The 18,182-nt window shown below is 44.3% G+C and overlaps 1 protein-coding gene across 14 annotated transcripts in view; it reads right to left on the reverse strand.

Annotated features, from left to right (window-relative positions):
- The window catches only part of LOC116842214 (inactive dipeptidyl peptidase 10), a 154,592-nt gene that overhangs the window by 32,461 nt on the left and 103,949 nt on the right, over positions 1–18,182 (reverse strand). For 7 of the 14 annotated variants that reach the window (XM_032811085.1, XM_032811087.1, XM_032811084.1 and 4 more), the window contains one exon: positions 8,739–8,986. In XM_032811085.1, coding sequence (XP_032666976.1) covers positions 8,739–8,840 — 102 coding nt within the window. In that variant the 5' untranslated portion in view covers positions 8,841–8,986. Of the gene's footprint in view, positions 1–160; positions 1,490–8,738; positions 8,987–11,468; positions 11,548–17,615; positions 17,940–18,037; positions 18,175–18,182 lie in introns of those variants that run through there. The other 7 variants (XM_032811082.1, XM_032811078.1, XM_032811079.1 and 4 more) reach the window with 5 other exon arrangements.

The following is an 18,182-nucleotide window of genomic DNA, read 5'->3' on the forward strand; positions in this document are numbered from 1 at the left end:
AGAGAGAGAGAGAGAGAGAGAGAGAGAGAGAGAGAGAGAGAGAGAGAGAGAGGAAGAAGACCGGAGGAGAGGGAGAGAAAGGAGAAAGACGCGAGCAATAACCGTGCATGTCGGGAGGTGAGATGTAAGTTGTGTGAAAGCGGCGGAGCTGATAGCTTATCTTCCGAGAGATCGGTGGAGGTGTTGGCCATGGCAGTTTCTTCGTCCGGTTGTCACGTTGATAAGATCCGAACCGGTTGATTTCCTCGTGCGAACAGCACTGTCGACACTGCGCACCGCCGTCGTCGTTATTTTCGATCCATGGCACGAATCACACGCTCTTTTCACCCGACACCAATAATTAATTCATCCGTCCGTTCAAGAGGCACGGACGCGCCGGCCAGACTGCCGAGCGCGGCTCTGTCAAGTATTTCAGCCTACTCGCCGCCCACCTTTCGCGGATTCTCCCTCTCTGTCCTTCCTCTGCACATCCGCGTGCAGGTATATATTTAATATAGTAAATACACGCGCGCGTGCATACACATACACACACAGACACGCGTCGTTGCGCCACGTGTCGAAATATCGCACGGCCGATCGGCGCCGAGCAGCGCGTCGGCGGCTGCTCGCGTTATTCGCGAGCGATCGATTCGCGAGGACCGATCCGGCGTGACGATAACGACGCTAACACAAGCGATACCGATCGACCTGATCGCGGCCAACGTCGTCACTCCGCGTATCGAACGTCCGTCGACAACCGCACGTCAATGGCTCCGCGCTCCGGGGCTAACAATGTCGGACTAACCGTGCCACGCTTTCTCATCGGCCGACGAGATTTTCTCGAGGGCGGAAAGGACGGGGCTTCTCTCTCCTCTATCTACCGGCGTTTTGCTCTTTCTGCCTCACCCAGGCCAGGAAGTTCAAAGGGATAGGCGCGTGCACACGTATGCGATACCGCCCCACGTACGACCCTCTCTCGGGGTCACGGGATCAGTCGTGCAAAAGGGCCGATAATCGAGCGTAAGCAAGCGCGCTGCGCCGATAAGCGCTCGAGTAGCCCTCGGCGCGGCAAAACTCTCCTCCATCGATCGGCGCCCCGCTTGCGCCGCGCGATTTCGGCGGAAAATTAGCGCGTCAACTTGGGCCAGAAAGACCGAGGGCCAGGAGGGGAGAATCTATTTCGATAATTGTCGAGTGGCCGCGGGACGACGACGACGGCGTCATTCCAAGTTGGCTTGCTTGCTTGGTCGGTTGGTTGGAAATAATTTCACGAAAGTTTCAACGTGATGACAAATGGCGCGAGGGCGCTTTCTGGCGGTCTCTGAGAAACGAGGACGGAAGTCAAAGTAAGGATCGAGATACGTGTCAGCCGCGGCGCAATAACGCGTGGATATCTGGCAAGTCGGCGACGCCGGCACACCGAACTGCAGCCAGTTTCGCCACGGCGGTTTTCCCCAAGGGGGTGTGTATAATGGTCTTCCAGAGCGCGCGTCCACGCGAATTACAGGCCCGCCCGGCGTGACCGACCAAACGTTTCGGGCAAGCTCCTGTCCTCGGCGGCTGCACAGGGGGGCCCTCGCCTCTCTCTCTCTCTCTCTCTCTCTCTCTCTCTCTCTCTCTCTCTTGGGCTGTGCACGACACAATGCGCGCGCGATAACGGAGATAAACGGCGCGGATGATAAGTATCGCGCCCATCGATCGCGCCCGGCGTTTCACCACGTCGGATAAAGCCGGGCTCTGTCCGAGGTGCAGCGCGACGTTTAACCCTTTTGTCGTGGAATTTGTCGAAAGGTCCCTGTGACTTGGAGAACTAACGTCACACATGAGCAGATACCGCTGGCACGGACGAGTGAAATAGCGTTGTTGGTTTTGCGGCGACGAGCGGCTTCGCCGAGCATGTAAGGGTGACTTGCCAAGCTACACACACATATTATATATATATATATGTGTGTGTGTGTGTTAGAGTGCGCGCACGTACAAATCAAAGGGATGAAACGTAGCCACACGTCGCCGTCACACACCGCCTCCATTTTCCATTCTTCTAGGCTCCCACTAGCTAGCGGGCGAACCCGCGGTGTTACCAGGTAGCCCGATAATCAAGTTATTCTAGGTCTGTGTGCGTCGCTGGCGAGCAGCCGGATAACAGGAGTTTCCCGGTTCTGTCGTCGTTGAGTCCCTCTGCCGTGTTGCCGTCGTTGCCCCTTGTTCTCGCCGGTTCTGTCTTCCTACTTTCCACTCACCGACGTGGCGGGTGATAAATTTGTTTACACTTGCAGATCTCGCGGCCGGATTCCGCGAAAGTTGCATACGAATGAGAGGTGGCACACGAATGGCGGGGGAGGAGGGAGAAGGGCGATCGATTGCACTGTGTGTTACGTCCCATCGGATTGTTGACAAATCGTTCGATCGCCTTTGTCTTCTTTTTTCCTTTTTTGCGAGCAGCAGGAATCAAGTTCACCGGGAATAAGAATTGACTTCAAGGAGAGGGTTGAGAATGGTTTGACGTCGCAGTCCGGTCGAACGCGAGCCTGAACAATGAAATCCCGCCGCGACTTGGTCCACCGTGAACACGATAATGAACGTTTAAATGGCGTTTAAAAATGTATTATTATTTGCCGCTTCTCTCAAGAACGGCTCCTGAATTTGAATTCTCTTATCAGAGTCGGCCGTCAAAGAGCGGGTCGCGCCGGCCGGAAGGCGCTTTGCCTAGCGACGGCTCGTTCCTCTAATCGACTCGTAGAGCCAAGGTAGGAGGTAAAAGTCAAAGGTGAGCAAAGGGCGAGCGGACACGGTCTGCGAGATTGCTGCGCCGGTAGTTCTGCTAATGGATCGGCGCGATAAGTGCGACAGTGGTCGTTAAGGCGCAGCTGTTGTGTGAGAAACGTCGGCCTTTTCCGCGCCGGGCGAGATCCTTGCCACCTAGGCTGCCTCGCTCCCCGTCCCTCCAATTAGAACCATTGGATCGAAACACGGTTACGATCGATGACAGACATTTTATCGGCAGATAAAGTGCGACGACTCTTTTGGCGTTTCGTAGTGGCTACATAACGAGATCCTAGAAAACGAAGTTTCTACGAGGAAAGGGGTGGGATATAATAATTTTTATCGTTGGCAGCGTGCGTCGCGCTTAGGTGTGTATTAAACGCGTTCTCTGTAGGACAAATTCGGGGGCGCAACGGGCCGCCTGAATACATTTGCATGCAGCCGCGAAATTTGCATAAGAAACCTCGCGTCTTCGTCACACTAAATATCCGTCGTTGAGGCCGGGCGCGGCGCAATAGTCGCTCTTAATTTTCTCGTCGTGACAATCACGAAAATTCCCCAACGTGTAATTGCGGTGTGCCCGTGAGAGGGAAAGGGGATGAGAGAGAGAGATAGACAGAGAGAGAGAGAGAGGGGGAGGGGAGGGAAGGAGAAGGAGAGAGAAGGAGAGGTCTTGCTCTTGCGGAAAACATTCCGACATTGCGGACAAAGTGCCCGGAGCACCATCGAGTCTACGTCATTCGTCTTGTAATAAGTTCCCGAGCGAGCATCCACGAGAGTCGTCGGGAGAAGAGGGAAAAAAGGAGGAGGAGGAAGGAAGGGAACAGAGGAACGTCTGAGACGCTCGCGAGGGAATCGTGATGTAGCATTCAGGTGGAACAATATCGACTACGTGCGAGAACGTTCTTCGAATGTGGATCCCCAGGCGATTTGCAGGACAATACGGGCAAAGAAAGATAGCACGCGCGAGTGAAAGAAAGAGAGAGAGAGAGAGAGAGAGGGGGGGGGAGAAGAGGTGCGCGCATTGGCAGCCTGCATAATGAATCCCGGTCTCTCGACGCTCGTTCGTGCTCGTCTGTACACCCACACGTCTGGACTTAGGTGTTCACCCGTTTATATACAGGTAGAACTTTTTTGAATTTGAACATAGAAAATTTCTCTACCATTTCGTAAACTACCACGGCAATTTTCGAGATATTAACAAGAAAGAAAATTGGTCGATCGATGCGCGCGATACGATAGGACGAGCTTCGTAGGCAGTCTTAGACATGTCTTAGACTTATTATCTGATCTATATATAGAAACAGCAAATACAGGCGTTTAACCGAAGTAATACATCATAAGAATCGTAGCACAAATCGTGGAACAAAACGGTGAAGCTTAAACAATAATCAAATTGAATTAATTGTGTTCAAAGCTCGTCTCACTGCATTGCGCGTACTGATTGATCAGTTTCCTTCAATTGAGATCCCAAAAACTACCGTGGTTGTTCGCACATTAGTTTCCTATTGAGTTCTACCTGTACACGAGCAGTCGGGCGCTTAAATCCAGACCCACTGTACGCTTCCACTTCTTAATTAATCGGCACGCGACTTGAGAATCTCCGTTACTCTTTACAAAATTGCGTTTACGTCGCGCGATATTTACTCACGCATTATTTATTTGTTACTGTGATCTTCGCAGCGTAATACCTTTCGCCGACTAATTTCATCTCAAGATTTGTCTCGTCATCTCTGACCAAAAACGAGACATGGCATCTCGTCATAAGAGGAGAAGCTGCCGAGATTTCGCTACAATCGCGCGGAACCATTGATGAAAGCCTGGATTCACTTCGCCGCGACGGGAGCGCGATCCTCGGGACGAGTCGTTCCGCGAGAACGGGAACATTGTCGGCTCGTTGGCTTTGCTCCGGACGGCTAGTTAATTTAAATATAATTAAACTACTTGGCGCGCGCGCTCACGCAGCCGCGGAAGAGAGCATCGCAATAGATGGCGGACGAAACTTTCGTGACACTCTCGCGGAGTTCGCAAGTGCTCGTAAACTCGAACGAAAGAGGCCGGATAAAGAACGCGTATTACCGCGTAGGACCGCGGCGTCCTTCAAGGAGACCCGCGCACGGATTGTTCGCTTCCGCGACTTCGCGAACTTGGATATCTCCATCGAGGTGGAGTAGCTAACTTGTGCCACTCTTCTCCGCCGTCTCCGACGACTCAATTAACGCGCTCGCTGCCACCTCGTTATCGCGCGATCTAAGCGAACGGCTTCTTATTGACTGATACGTGTCGCGTTTTCACGTTTTCGCGTTCGGGGAAACGAATGTCGACTTGGGCCTGTTCCTGCAATTTATTTCAACTGCAGTCCAACTCGTTCATCTTCCGTTACTCGCGCACACTTGCGAGGTGCAGCCCGAATTTCTTTAGTGCAGCAAGTGTGAAGTGAAGATTAGAGAGACATGCGCTATCTTTTTTATCCTCCTATCTCTCCTGTCTCCGTAGAACATGCTTGCCTTTCGCTTGCCTTTCGCTTGCCTTTCAACACAATCCTAATCTACAATCTGCTCTTTGTTTTATGTTTCTTGTTTTCTATCTTTTTCTAATTTAGGGCTTAAAGTTTGAGAAAGAGAAAGAAACAAGAAGCAAAGAACACATTGAAGATCAAGTCATTCGCTCACTAGACATTAATGACGTTTAACATAGAAACGGATCACTATGTAGAATAGTATTGAAGGAAATTCACAAATCGCACTACATCGTGGTGGTTAGAACTGCAATTCCCCAAATCTCTCTATATTCAGCAACTTTATTTTATCTCTCAGGTGATCTGTGACTATTCTCGTTCCAAAAAGGCGCGCGAGTAACGAAAGATTAAATGCCTATGCAGACAAATTTGCACAATCATACATTGCGTATGCATAAGGAGATCAACAAATCATGATCCGTGCAGCAAAAGGCCGCCTCTTACATTAGACACGTTTCTCATGGGATTAATCGGTTTCCTTCTGCATATGAATAATGCGAGTGTGCCAGCTGGTCTGAATAGGCCTTGAACGAGATAAATTCCAGTTAAAACAAATTGCGGAACCGGAACCTTAATGAGACGTTTATTTAAGCGCTCGTTTAAACGCTCGCCAAGATACCCTTCTCGCCTGTCCGATGAACAGGCGAACGCGACATAATTGACGCGTACGTCGGCACGGGTGCCAATTTAAAGTCGGGTTATCGATCGACGGGTTCGAACGTTGTATGAATATTTAATGTTTGCTCAATAGTTTGCTGTGCTGACTACCGCGAGTATGATACACGCTCTCTCTCTCCGTGCCGAGTTATACCACGCATAGTTTGTACACGACGTAACCACGTCGTTCGGACTATTACGTCGAGTGGTCGCTAATGCGCTGCTTAATACAGGTTATTCTGCAACACCTGCGAACGTCGTGCGCGTTGGGTGTGCGTGGGTGTGTATGGATGTGCGTGTGTGTGTGTGTGTGTGTGTGTGTGTGTGTGTGTGTGTGTGTGTGTGTGTGTGTGTGTGTGTGTGTGTGTGTGTGTGTGTGTGTGTGTGTGTGTGTGTGTGTGTGCGCGCATGAGCTCGCGAGGGGTTTAATCGCCGAATGATCCAGACTCTCGAACCTGATATCGTCCGGCATGGGACAATATCGAAATGCGCCCCGACGCTTCGTAATGTCCGTTAGAATTTTACATCGAGCATTATCCTCCCAACTATCGTAAACAAGGGACCGTCAATATACGAGTTATACCGCGGGGACCCGCCGCGGCTCGTTATCGATCGAGCATCCGTAGGTGGAATTATCAAGTCTAATGTGTGAATTTATTCTCAGGGTTGTGCCGTAGATTTCAGGATTACGTCTACTCGGATTGTTTACGTTTCCTCTACCTGTGCACGGTCGTTTTTTGTGTGGACAATGTAAATTATGTGGAGCCTTGCAAAAATAAAATATACGACAAAAGGATAATTAAATTATGAGACAGTTGTGCAGCTTCAGTAAAGGTGGACAATCTTTTAGACACACATAGATTAGGTGAAAATAGTTCTATAAGTTCATATAAATTGTTTTTCTTCTTGCTGAGATATTCATTTCCGAAATTAGAAAAGTTAGAGTCTAAAATGCATTTTTTAAATGTAACTTTTATATTGTTTATGAGCTTTTCATAATCTTTGTAATCATTTTTATAACGACTAAAAGGTCGTTAGAATGATTTGATACATTTTTCATATCATGTCAGAGAATAAACTACTTCTAAATCTTTTAATCCCCAAACTTTGAGATGGATAGGTTTTTTATTTTTAGACGCTTTGTAAGATTTCTCAAACTTTTTTCGAAAAAATATTCTTGTCTAATTTCGAAGAAGCGAATAGTTTTCAAGAAAGACACATTTGAGCGATGAAAGATAAAATTTTATTCAAATAAGATTATTCAAACAATAATTCAAACAATTAATAATAATCTCGCGTGAAACAAAATTAAACTAATCAAGATAAATTTAATTGAAAAAAATAGACTTGTCCAAAATCATAACAAATATTCAATATGAGCAACTCTTAGGGCCGGTTTTTCCAACCTCTTGCTAAGCTAACTAACAGTTAACTCATACGTCTGTTTCTCCTTTAAATTAGGTAGAAACAGACATAAGATTTAACTGTTAGTTAGCTTAGCAAGAGGTTGGATAAACTGACCCTTAGGATATTATAGTGGATATAACAATTTTTGGTACACGGGAATGCATTAGAATAGAATGTGCCTATATTGAACATTTGTTATGATTTTGGACAAATCTATTTCTTTTCAATTAAATTAACTTAGTTCAATTTTGTTTTTTCCGTTTTCCAAAATTCTTCAACGAAGATAGCAATAAAGAGAAAAAAGTTTAAATATGTTTATTAGAAAACAAAACCGCGCTGGGAGAATCGCACGTTCATTTTTAATCACCACTGAAGAAATTCATATAACATCGTTACATTTAATTATAAATGTAACGTTTAAAAGAGACGACAAGTTGCATGAAATTTTCATCTCATTATATGACAAATTAATCATTAAAGAGATAAACTTAGCTCTCCGTAGGTATACGAATGTAATCAGAGAATTCTGTGGACTCTAATTTGTTTGGAAAACAACTTTCCTAAATTTACATCAGGATTCTAAAAGTTAAATAAGAATATAAACTTTTCTCAATCGATTCTTGAGCGAGCCGTACGTTCTTTAAATAGATTTCTCATTTTCTACATTGATGACACTTCATATACCGTTTTGTCTACGTGTGGACGTAGATTAATAAAATTTATGCGTAATCCTGATTTACTTGGACGAACGACAAACTCACAAGAGTCGATTCTACGCATCCACAAATCCGTCGCACGTCTACACTAAACAATCTACCACACCGACCATTTACTACCACATCAACATATCGACACCGTCTACGTTCTCCACACACACCGACTTTGGCATCCTTGAATGTTGTTACGCACAGTATGCAGGGGAACTATTATGGAACTATTTACGATTCCGATCGCGGAAACGCGGTTTCCGACCAGCGAGTTTCCGATCGCGATTGTGTCTCCGCGTCTGTTCGCTCTATTACGAATCTCTCTCTCTCTTTCTGTCTGTCTGTCTGTCTCTGTCTGTTTCTCTTGGAATTCGGTCCACCGTCGCACTGTAACAAGCGATCTTTTACGATTACGACATGAGAATCTTCGGCTCGTTCCGATCGCGATCGACTTTCCGCTCGGAAACTTCTTCGGAGAATTCCAGTAGTAGATCCCCTGCTTGTCAATTTCATTTCTCCGCCGCAAAAGTTGAATCTTTTTGTAAACCAATACGCGCACACTAACGAACGATCGGTATCGCAATGTCGACTTTCATCGATCGTGCACCTACATGCATCTAAACCTGATCGTACAGTCCACGACGGGAACTCGATGGTTGGGAATAACGAGAAGGGACCACTTGGTGAGAGCTGGTCGAGCGATTTACCTCTTTTACCTGGGCTGATTTTGAACGGGGATCGGCGACCTGGACGGTCTCGTCGGGAGGCAGCCGCCAAGAGTTCCTCTCGACGTTGACGCTGGCGTTCATAGCGGCCTCCTCCTCCGCCTCCCGTGTCCTTTGTCGGTCTCAGCCACTTCGTCCTCGCGCGATCGCCTCCCCGAGGTCCCCAGGGTAACCACCCCCGGGCCACTCCTGGGGCCGAGATTCTACTATAGCAATCCACAGTTTCTCACCTGAAAAAGGAAAGAGAGAACCCACTGGAGTCACACACACACGGGAAAAACAGTCTGATTGGTCACATAAATCTAGTTGTGTTCATCAAATCAATAGTACAATACAGAACAGCTAATTATGTGGTTGCTGCAACCATAGAACAATTGCTGAGTGACAGTGATGATATCTGATTGCTTCAACCAGATTGTATCCAGGATAAGTGTCATTCCAATCGATTTCTGATTACCACAACCAGATCACGCACAATTATATTGATCTAGTCGATATGTCAAAGTATACTGAGAAAAATTCCCTCATTTGTCACTTTGACAAGCGTACATTATCTGAGATACATATTCCATTTGTTCCCGTCTATTTAGATTAGGTTAGGTTCATTGTCTCCATTATAGAAAATTATTTAGAGCAATGAATAACAAATCATTTGTTCTTACTACGAAGTCACTTGCTATCCCATATCAACAAAATATTTTTTGCTAGTACCGGTATTTTGTCAGCTTAACACAATTTTTTCTCAATAAGTGTAACTGAACCATATCAACCATATATATTACCGTCACACAAAGATAATTAGAGTGATGCAACTAACATATACTGAGAAAAATTGGTTGCAAGAACTAGAGCATGTTTGCTGTTTAATGATCGTTAGGAAAACAGATCGAGCAGTCGCTGTTACAAATTATTTCTCATCATTTGTCATTTTAACAAACACACATTGCCTGAGATACAAATCATATTTGTTCTCGTCTATTAGATTGGGTTTAGTTGTGTCTCCATTACAGAAGTGATGTTTAAAGCAGCAAGTTGAAAGTAACAAATCATTTGTTCTCACTACTGAGTCAGTTGATATCCCATATCAACAAACTATGTTGTTGTAGGTACGGATATTTTGTTAAGTTCGCGAAATTCTTTCAAAACAACTAAATTTCCTTGTTACGTGCACCATATCTTTTTGTTCCGTGTACAAATTAAATTGAACAGGACGTTATCGGCGGCGCAAAATTATACCAACACGGAAGAAGACGGAATATTTAAAGGCGGCAGATGGGAAGAGAACGAAGGCAGGTGAGAGGAGAGAAGTAGAAGAAGATAAAGAGCGTGGACTATAAACTCCAGGGTGAGAGCAACCGGGCGAAACTCAATCTAAGCTTCGACCCACAAGTTAAACACGTTACACCGACGTGATGGCAAATTGGAGCCGCGAGCGAATCTCGTCCCGACGCTCCGCAGACTCCTTCCTTCTCGAATGTGTTCGTATTATTCGCGTGTCAAGAACAGAGGGGCACAAAAAGGAGCCGAATCGAAATTTTGAGCCTATTTTTATATCTACTTAGGAATATAACTGAACCATATCAATACCATATATATTACCGTCACACAAAGATAATTAGAGTAATGCAACTATCATACACTGAGAAAAATCGGCAAGAACTAGAGCATGTTTGCTGTTTAATGATCGTTAGGAAAACAAATCGAGCAGTTACAAATTATTTCTCATCATTTGTCATTTTAACAAACACACATTGCTTGAGATACAAATCACATTTGTTCTCGTCTATTTAGATTAGATTGAGTTAGTTGTGTCTCCATTACAGAAGTGATGTTTAAAGCAGCAAGTTGAAAGTAACAAATCATTTGTTCTCACTACTGAGTCAGTTGATATCCCATATCAACAAACTATGTTGTTGCGGGTACGGATATTTTATTAAGTTCACGAAATTCTTTCGAAGCAACTAAATATTCCTAACTATTCCATTCAACACCTATTTTAATAATCTGAAACCTATATCAACCTCTTTTGATTCTATTTAATCTACCCAATTCGAAATTTTGATTCTACTTTGAGCCTCACTATTCTGCAGTCTACAATACAATCTATTTTAACGCTAAAAAATAAAAAAGGAAATTTCGGACATCATCAGAGCCAAAATAGGAGTAAATTGTATCATTAGAATTAAACCTACTTTGCTAACTCAGCTCCTATTGCGTTGCAGAATTTAAGGTTCATGGGGCCAAAATTTCGACTCGAGAATTCTTCCGATCAATCTCTAATATCGCGCGCGTTCAGTGCTCGATCTGGCGGAACCGGGATTCCTCCCGAATCCCCGTTAACTCATGTATTCTTCCGGTAGGGCCAGTCGGGAACCGATTTAGCGTGATCGCTCCGACGAGTCGTGATTTTTCGCGAGGAATTTAATATCGGCGCGATGCGCGATTGGTCAACTTGCCGCGAGAAAATTGTAGCGTTTAACCCGCGATTCGTAGCTCCGGGGAGCGGAGAAAGGGAGGGAGGAAAGTCGGGGAAAGTCGGCAATTCGCTGCGCCAGCTATCGCGGCCAGCACTTTTTCGCGCGAGCGAAAAGCGAGGTCGTGACGCGACCGATACGTAACCGGGGACGCGGATACCAATCCTGGTCGCCGTCGCGAATTTACGGGTCGTAAAAGAAACACAAAGAACGGACGGGAAGGGAAGCGCCAACGTACGATCGAACTTTTCCGTTCTTGTTTGCCTGTCGTTGCGGAGCGCCGGCGGAAGTTCCGGGAGAGGGAGCAGCGACTGCACCTGTAAAATTGCGTCCAGGCACGATTAACTCGACCACTGTCACGTAACTTTGCGCGACGAAAATCGCCTTACGTCCTAATGTTGTTCGCGTTTGAATTCGACTAGCTCATTCGCGTGTGTAAACGTTTGTAACGTTGAAAGCGGCGGGCGCGACATTGTGCGACGATTACGGACGGTGGCTCAGCCTCGGCTGTCCTAAACGGATTTGCTTCCTGAGACTCTCTCTCCCATTCTCGCACATTCACGTGTCACCGTCGACACAAATGCGTAAATAGTATTCTTCGTGTGCCATCCCCTTCGCTTCGTCTCAATGTGACGCGAACCGGCCGACACAATCGGTATGTCGAGCATGCGTCATTACGCCTCGATCACCCATTACGCCTTTGACCCTCGTATGATTAAGTGGTGCCCCCGGGAAAGCTCAATTTCAACAATCAAGAGAAACTTTTACAAATCAAACACTTCTTGAGCATTTACTATAAAAATTAATATATAATATAAGGGTTTTTGGGATTGTGAATGCATTGTCCAAATTAGAGAATTAAAATAGACATCCAAAAACAAAATAATCATAGTCATTCGAGAGATATGGGTAGGTTCTAATTTAGGTAGGTTCTAATTTTGAAGAAATAGGTGTTTACGAATTTTTGTCAAAGAAATTAGTAAAGATATCAATATAGAATTTTGATCATATTATTTCATTCTTTTCAATATAAAAAAATTATTCTTCTATTAAGAAAAAATATGAAGATAATATGAAAATATGCGTCGTCTAGATTTTCTGTGCTAAACGCTACGTCTAACTGATGGGCAACGTAACAGTTTGTGTAATAATTTGAAACGAATGGGATAAGAAAATTAACAAACTGTATTAAATTTGCTGGAGGATGAACCTTTATTCCATGCAGACAGTCGGAATTGGACAAAATGGTGACACTTCGAACTTACAAGTACTTTTCCTCTCTTTCTCTCTCTCTCTCTCGTTTTTATTTAATGTCCCAAGACAAACATTAATTTTGGAAATTTTCCAAGGGATTTGTGTTTGTCCTCCAGCAAATTTAATACAGCTTTTAAATCTTCTTGCCCCATTTGTTTCAGATTATTACACAAGCTGTAATGTCGCCCACCAGTTAGAGACGTCTGGGGACACCGCTCTCTCAGTACAAAAAATACAGAAATTTCATGTTGTTAATAACTTTCTATATTTGACACAATGATAAATAGTGTGGTCGGATATTATATATTCGTTGCTTTGAGACGAATTCATGAAAACTTTCTATTATTCGGCTATTCAAAGCAGAACCTCCCCTTGTCATCTGTCGCTTGCCAAAGCCGAAAAGCCGGAGTTACGGCTAAATACCGCTGTAATTACAATACATATACATAGCGATTAGCAAACATCGTTGACGAACGTCAATGATAAGCAAGTAAAAACGCGGCGGTTACGGGACCACCCGGAGAACGAGAGGGAGCGAGACGGCGGACGTTGTCCTCGTCGCGGGGGATGCAGAGGTGGTGTGCCAGCTCCACGTGTGACGTCAGAGGGGTTACGTCAGTGGTGCGGCAGACTGTATGGGTACAGCTTCTCGGCGAGATGGTGCGAGATGGCTGCGCTGCGGAAGGGACCGCGGAGCGCAGGGGAGGAGGATGGGTCGAGAGGTCGTGGGGGTGGCGAAGGGGAGGAGGGACTGGCAAGGGAGACACGCGCGCGAGGGTGATCGAGGAGGGTCTCGCGGATGCCGCATGGAGGACGCGGCTGACGCAAAATAAGGTCGGCCACCCCGGATTTCATTCATCAGTCACAGTCGAGCGTGGCCCGCGCGCAAGCCCGGGCTAACCTAACGGGATTAATCCTCCGCGGTTGTCTGCACAGCGGGAAGGACAAAACCGAGCACGGTGTGTCCGATATCGGTCGATCCCCCGGCTGGCCCGGCGAGTTGCCGAAACTGGGGCGAAATTTCCGAAGGCGGCGATTACGGCGCGCGGTACTGTTCGCTCACTCACCAAAGTGTGTGCTGATCGGCGTCGCGTCAAGTGTACGTCGATTGTCTGGGGGAAACGCGGCGGTAAATTAATGACCGCGCTTGGTGTTCCCGTGGGTTAAGTGGCTTAGGAATTATTCCACGCCTTGAACAGATCAATTTTGCAGTCACGGCGGCGCGAGTCGCTTTGAGATGAAGCCGAGATGATATCGGACTGAAGCTCCATATCGCGCGAAGGCTTTAACGTGACACGCCGCGAGAGACTGTCGTTTCGCCTCATCCGTCTTGTATCGTGTCATCGCTATAAATCAATCGTCGTCTTCCGTGTCGCAAGAAAACCGCCATAAGAAGCGCGCCGTTGAGCGATCGAATTCGCGATTCTGCGAGCGCCGGACCCGCAATCTCGCTAAGTTCACTTCGCCCGAAGTTTTTGCAAATGCATCCTACTTCAGTCGCGGCGCCGAATTGCCTCGTGAAATATTTCGTGTTCGCCTAGTACCTCGATGGATCTCGATCGATCGATCGACGAATCAATCGATCGATGCACGGCGGCCGACGTCGGCGGAACTTCTCAAGCTGCCAGGCTTGAGCGTGAGAAGATATGAGGCTCCCTGCGAAAAAAAGAAGAGGAATCTTCCAGGAAGATTTATCCTGTTAGGATTACAGGAGATCCTCTGCCTGTCAAAACGCAGCTGACGCAGCGATCAATCACGCCGGTGACGTCTCGCGCGCGACACGAGTTCCGCGATACCTTTCCGACTATGAGCGTTGTATCCTTCAGAAACGAAATTCGTCGCGATTTATTTTCACTGCGCCTTGAAGAAGCGAGATTGTTATCTACCAGTCGGAAGACTCAGCAATTACGCCCCCCTCTCCGCTTGGCAAAAAATCCCAAGTTCCTTTACTTTCGTCCTTTCGTCTCTCGCATTTTCGCGAAAGGAGACTGCGCGAGACATGTAGACGGCATGTCTCCACGAGGGAGATAACGGCTGTTCCGTAGATCGATAACGAACCCCGTCGAGTTCTCTCTCTTTCTCTCTTTCTTTCTCTCTCTCTCTCTCTCTCTCTCTCTCTCTCTCTCTCTCTCTCTCTTTCTTTCACTTTCTCGATCGTCGTTCTTATTTCCATGTTGCGTTCACTTCGTCTTTGACGACGACGACAACGCGTGGTATCGAGAATTTTTCTTCACGAGGCTCGTGACTTTTCACATAAGAAGTCGAAAAGCGGCGATCCATCACTATCTAGTGACAGATGAGTCGTGTATACGCGAGTTTGTCGAATCCACGATGTTGCACGCGTCTCCCATTACTCACCTCTCGACTGGAAATTTATCTCATGGCATTGATCAGGTTGATCCCAATCAGTTATCTAGTTTGCGACGCCCGATCCTATACACGGAAAAATGCATGCTGCATTCAAGTAAACGTTACCTATTTCATGTATTTCATAAGTTTATATATCCGCAAATGTATCGTAAATTTGCCATAAGCATAAAATTCATTCAAAATACACTTCTGAGTCCCAATAAGTCTTGTAACCAATCAATAGTGTCAAATTAAAATAAAAATTCTGCTTGCTTAATACGTGTGCGGAGAAAAAAGTTATTTGGTATTTGTAACTATAATCACAGTATGAAAGAATTAATAATCAAATGAACCAGTTTTGTAGTAAATGTTACACTGAGAAAAAAATATTTGGAAATTTATTTGTAGAATATAAAGTTTACTTATATAAAAATAAACTACATTTATAACAAAAACAAACTTTATTTTATATAAGTATTTTTTATATTCCACAAATAAAAATTTCAATATTTTTTCTCAATATATAGTGTTAATAATAATAACCTTACATGTATAATGTTTGTGTAGTACTTGTATGTACTTGTTTATTAGAACAACAAGAAGATGTAGTTTGCGAGAAAGTTTTATAATATTTCTGTAGAAATTGAATAAGAAATTTGTATGAAAAGAATTCTCCTTTTATATATATGAGTTCTTCTAAAATATGTGATGTTTACACGGAAAGAATACTGTAGTAAAAATTACAATAGTCTACTGCCGGACTACTATATCAATATAATCTACAAATCTATATCATATTGTAAATTTTACTAAAAATTTACAAATCATATTTATAATATATACTACAATATTCTCTTTGTGTATATTTGGAAATTATTATCGAGAACAAGTTCTTTGTTGAAGGTAACAATTACTTGAGACAAGGAGAGTAAATTGAGAAATCGTTTTTTTTCTGCAGTAGAATAATGTTTTTCTGTGTGCAATTAGTAATTGTAACGTCAAACTTTGTACAAACCATTCAACTGATTGAGATTAACCTGACCAGGACCATGGGACAAATTTCTAATTGGGTCTGTTCAGCACGTGTGTGAAATTTTACGACAGCCACCGTCTTCTCGCGGTGGACTGACTTTTTTAATTATGGCACGATTCGAAATTGCGTGCACGCGCGCACGGTTTTGTTGAACGCTTGTGTTGTAATACAATGCGCGCGTGTGCTTTCGGTGCCACCGTTTTTAAAATTAATAATGCGCATTTGAAAATTGCACATGCGCGGCAATTTAACTCCCGATTTAAACCTCGCTGCCGCTGTATTTCGTATTTGCGAAAATTTTCAATTTACTGAGAGTACTCGTGAAAATTCCGAGATAATTAGACCGCGCGGCAAAATCCACCAAGAACACGAGGAACTTCATGCTTTTTCCTCGTGTGCGACTACAATACGTTCCAAACAAATAATCCCGCGCGCGTGCGCGTGCTCGCATTTATATTATCAATTATTCGACACAGTATATATCGCTTTGTGTGTGTGTGTGTGTATATCTGTGTCTGTGTCTGTGTCTCACCGGCGAAAACGATTAATTATTACGTGATATTTACGGAACACTACGCGTTTTCGACGCGCTCGTACGGTTTATTTCCGCGGTCGCCTTCGGGACCGCGAGTGGTCGAAGGACGAATAGCGTTCACGTTCTTTCGGAGTCAAATGCCTGCAGGACCGTTTGTCGACGGCGGAGACGCTTAAATCAACAGACGTATCGACGCGAATAAAGCGAACGTATGAACGATATTGCGTAGCCGGTAGCGACAAATACAACACCCGCTATACGACATTCGTTATTCGTCTAGAGCCACGCCAACAGTGGGCGTATTGCATGCACGTGCGGATGCACGTTCGACAAATATTCATTCGCTGACTATGCCAGACCACGGTGTCCTCGTCCTCTCTCTCTCTCTCTCTCTCTCTCTCTCTCTCCCCCCTCTCTCTCTTTGTGTTTCTCTTTGTCTTTCTTTGTCTATAATTTTTAAAAAGCTGGTTTTTTTTAAATCGCTGAAAAAAACAGGAAAAAAGGATTTTTTTATAGAAAAATTGCAGTTTTTGATACATAAACGAAAGATATTTTAAGAGAAAATGTTTTTAAATTTTTCTTTTTTTTTTTTAAGAATAAACTATAGTTTCATTTATTTATGTATAGTTTACTTCTTATTTCCCTTGTATTTAACATTTGCATAAATAAAAAGAAAAAAAACTGTCAGAAAAGAAAGGTCAGAGATTGTGGAATAAAAACACATACAAGAATTAGAGTGTTATTATAGAGTTCAAAGTTTTAATAAAACATCATCTGTAATGATGTAGTAATCACCGTGTAATCGATATAAAATTGCATTGCAATTATTTAAAAATATACAGGATATATACACAATTTGCTGTCAGATTCTGTTTGCAAATTCTGTCGACAGAGCAACAGTAGATTGCGGGCATAGATGACTGCGGATTTGTCGACAGGTCACGTTCAACCTGTCGTCAGATTGTGTGTGTGTATGTGTGTGTGTGTGTGTGTGTGTGTGTGTGTGTGTGTGTGTGTGTGTGCTTACTGGGTTCATTCATCTTCTATTAAATTCACGCAATTATCTTTTTTACGGAAAGAAATAAATGTGGCAGTTTCTAATTAAGTACATATAAATTTTTCTAAACGGATTTTTCTACTTTTAGGAAAAAAACTGAAAAAATCAGTATAAAATTTGACAAAAATACCGGTTTTTCCGTATCTTCAAAACTTACCTCTGTTTTTCTCTCTTTCTCTCTCTCTCTCATATCTTTTCTCTTCTCTTTCTTTTTCTTTTTGAAGAGAGACCAGAATTCTTGTTCAGGAAATCCTCTTTTCGTGATGCAGTCTCTGTTAAGGACACGAAGGCTGTATCGGACTTTCTTATTGTGCCTCAGAGTCGCGCGTATTGAACAATATAAACGTTCCTTCGTAGCTACCGCCACTAGATAGTTTCTGATATAAGATCAGTCAGATCTTTAGGTACTTTCAAGTCTGGTCTCTATAACGTTTTGTTGGGGAAAGCTTTTAGAACATGAGCTTTGCGTTTACTGATCTCGCTAAAGTGGATACAATTGGTAAGGACTTAATGCAATTCTCACACACATGCTGTGATCAAATAGACATATTCTTATTTTTGTATTTTGCATTAACTTACAGTTTGAATGGTGTGTAAGTGTTTCATCGAATTTTTATATCGTACTTTTACTGGCGTTTGAGGGGACTACGTCCCAGAGCGCTTAATAAATGAAGCATCTCTCTCTCTCTCTCTCTCTCTCTCTCTCTCTCTCTCTCTCTCTCTC

Source organism: Odontomachus brunneus, unplaced genomic scaffold, assembly GCF_010583005.1.
Source record: "Odontomachus brunneus isolate Ranch 3 - 2012 unplaced genomic scaffold, Obru_v1 Obru_scaffold_022, whole genome shotgun sequence".
Lineage (NCBI taxonomy): Eukaryota > Metazoa > Arthropoda > Insecta > Hymenoptera > Formicidae > Odontomachus > Odontomachus brunneus.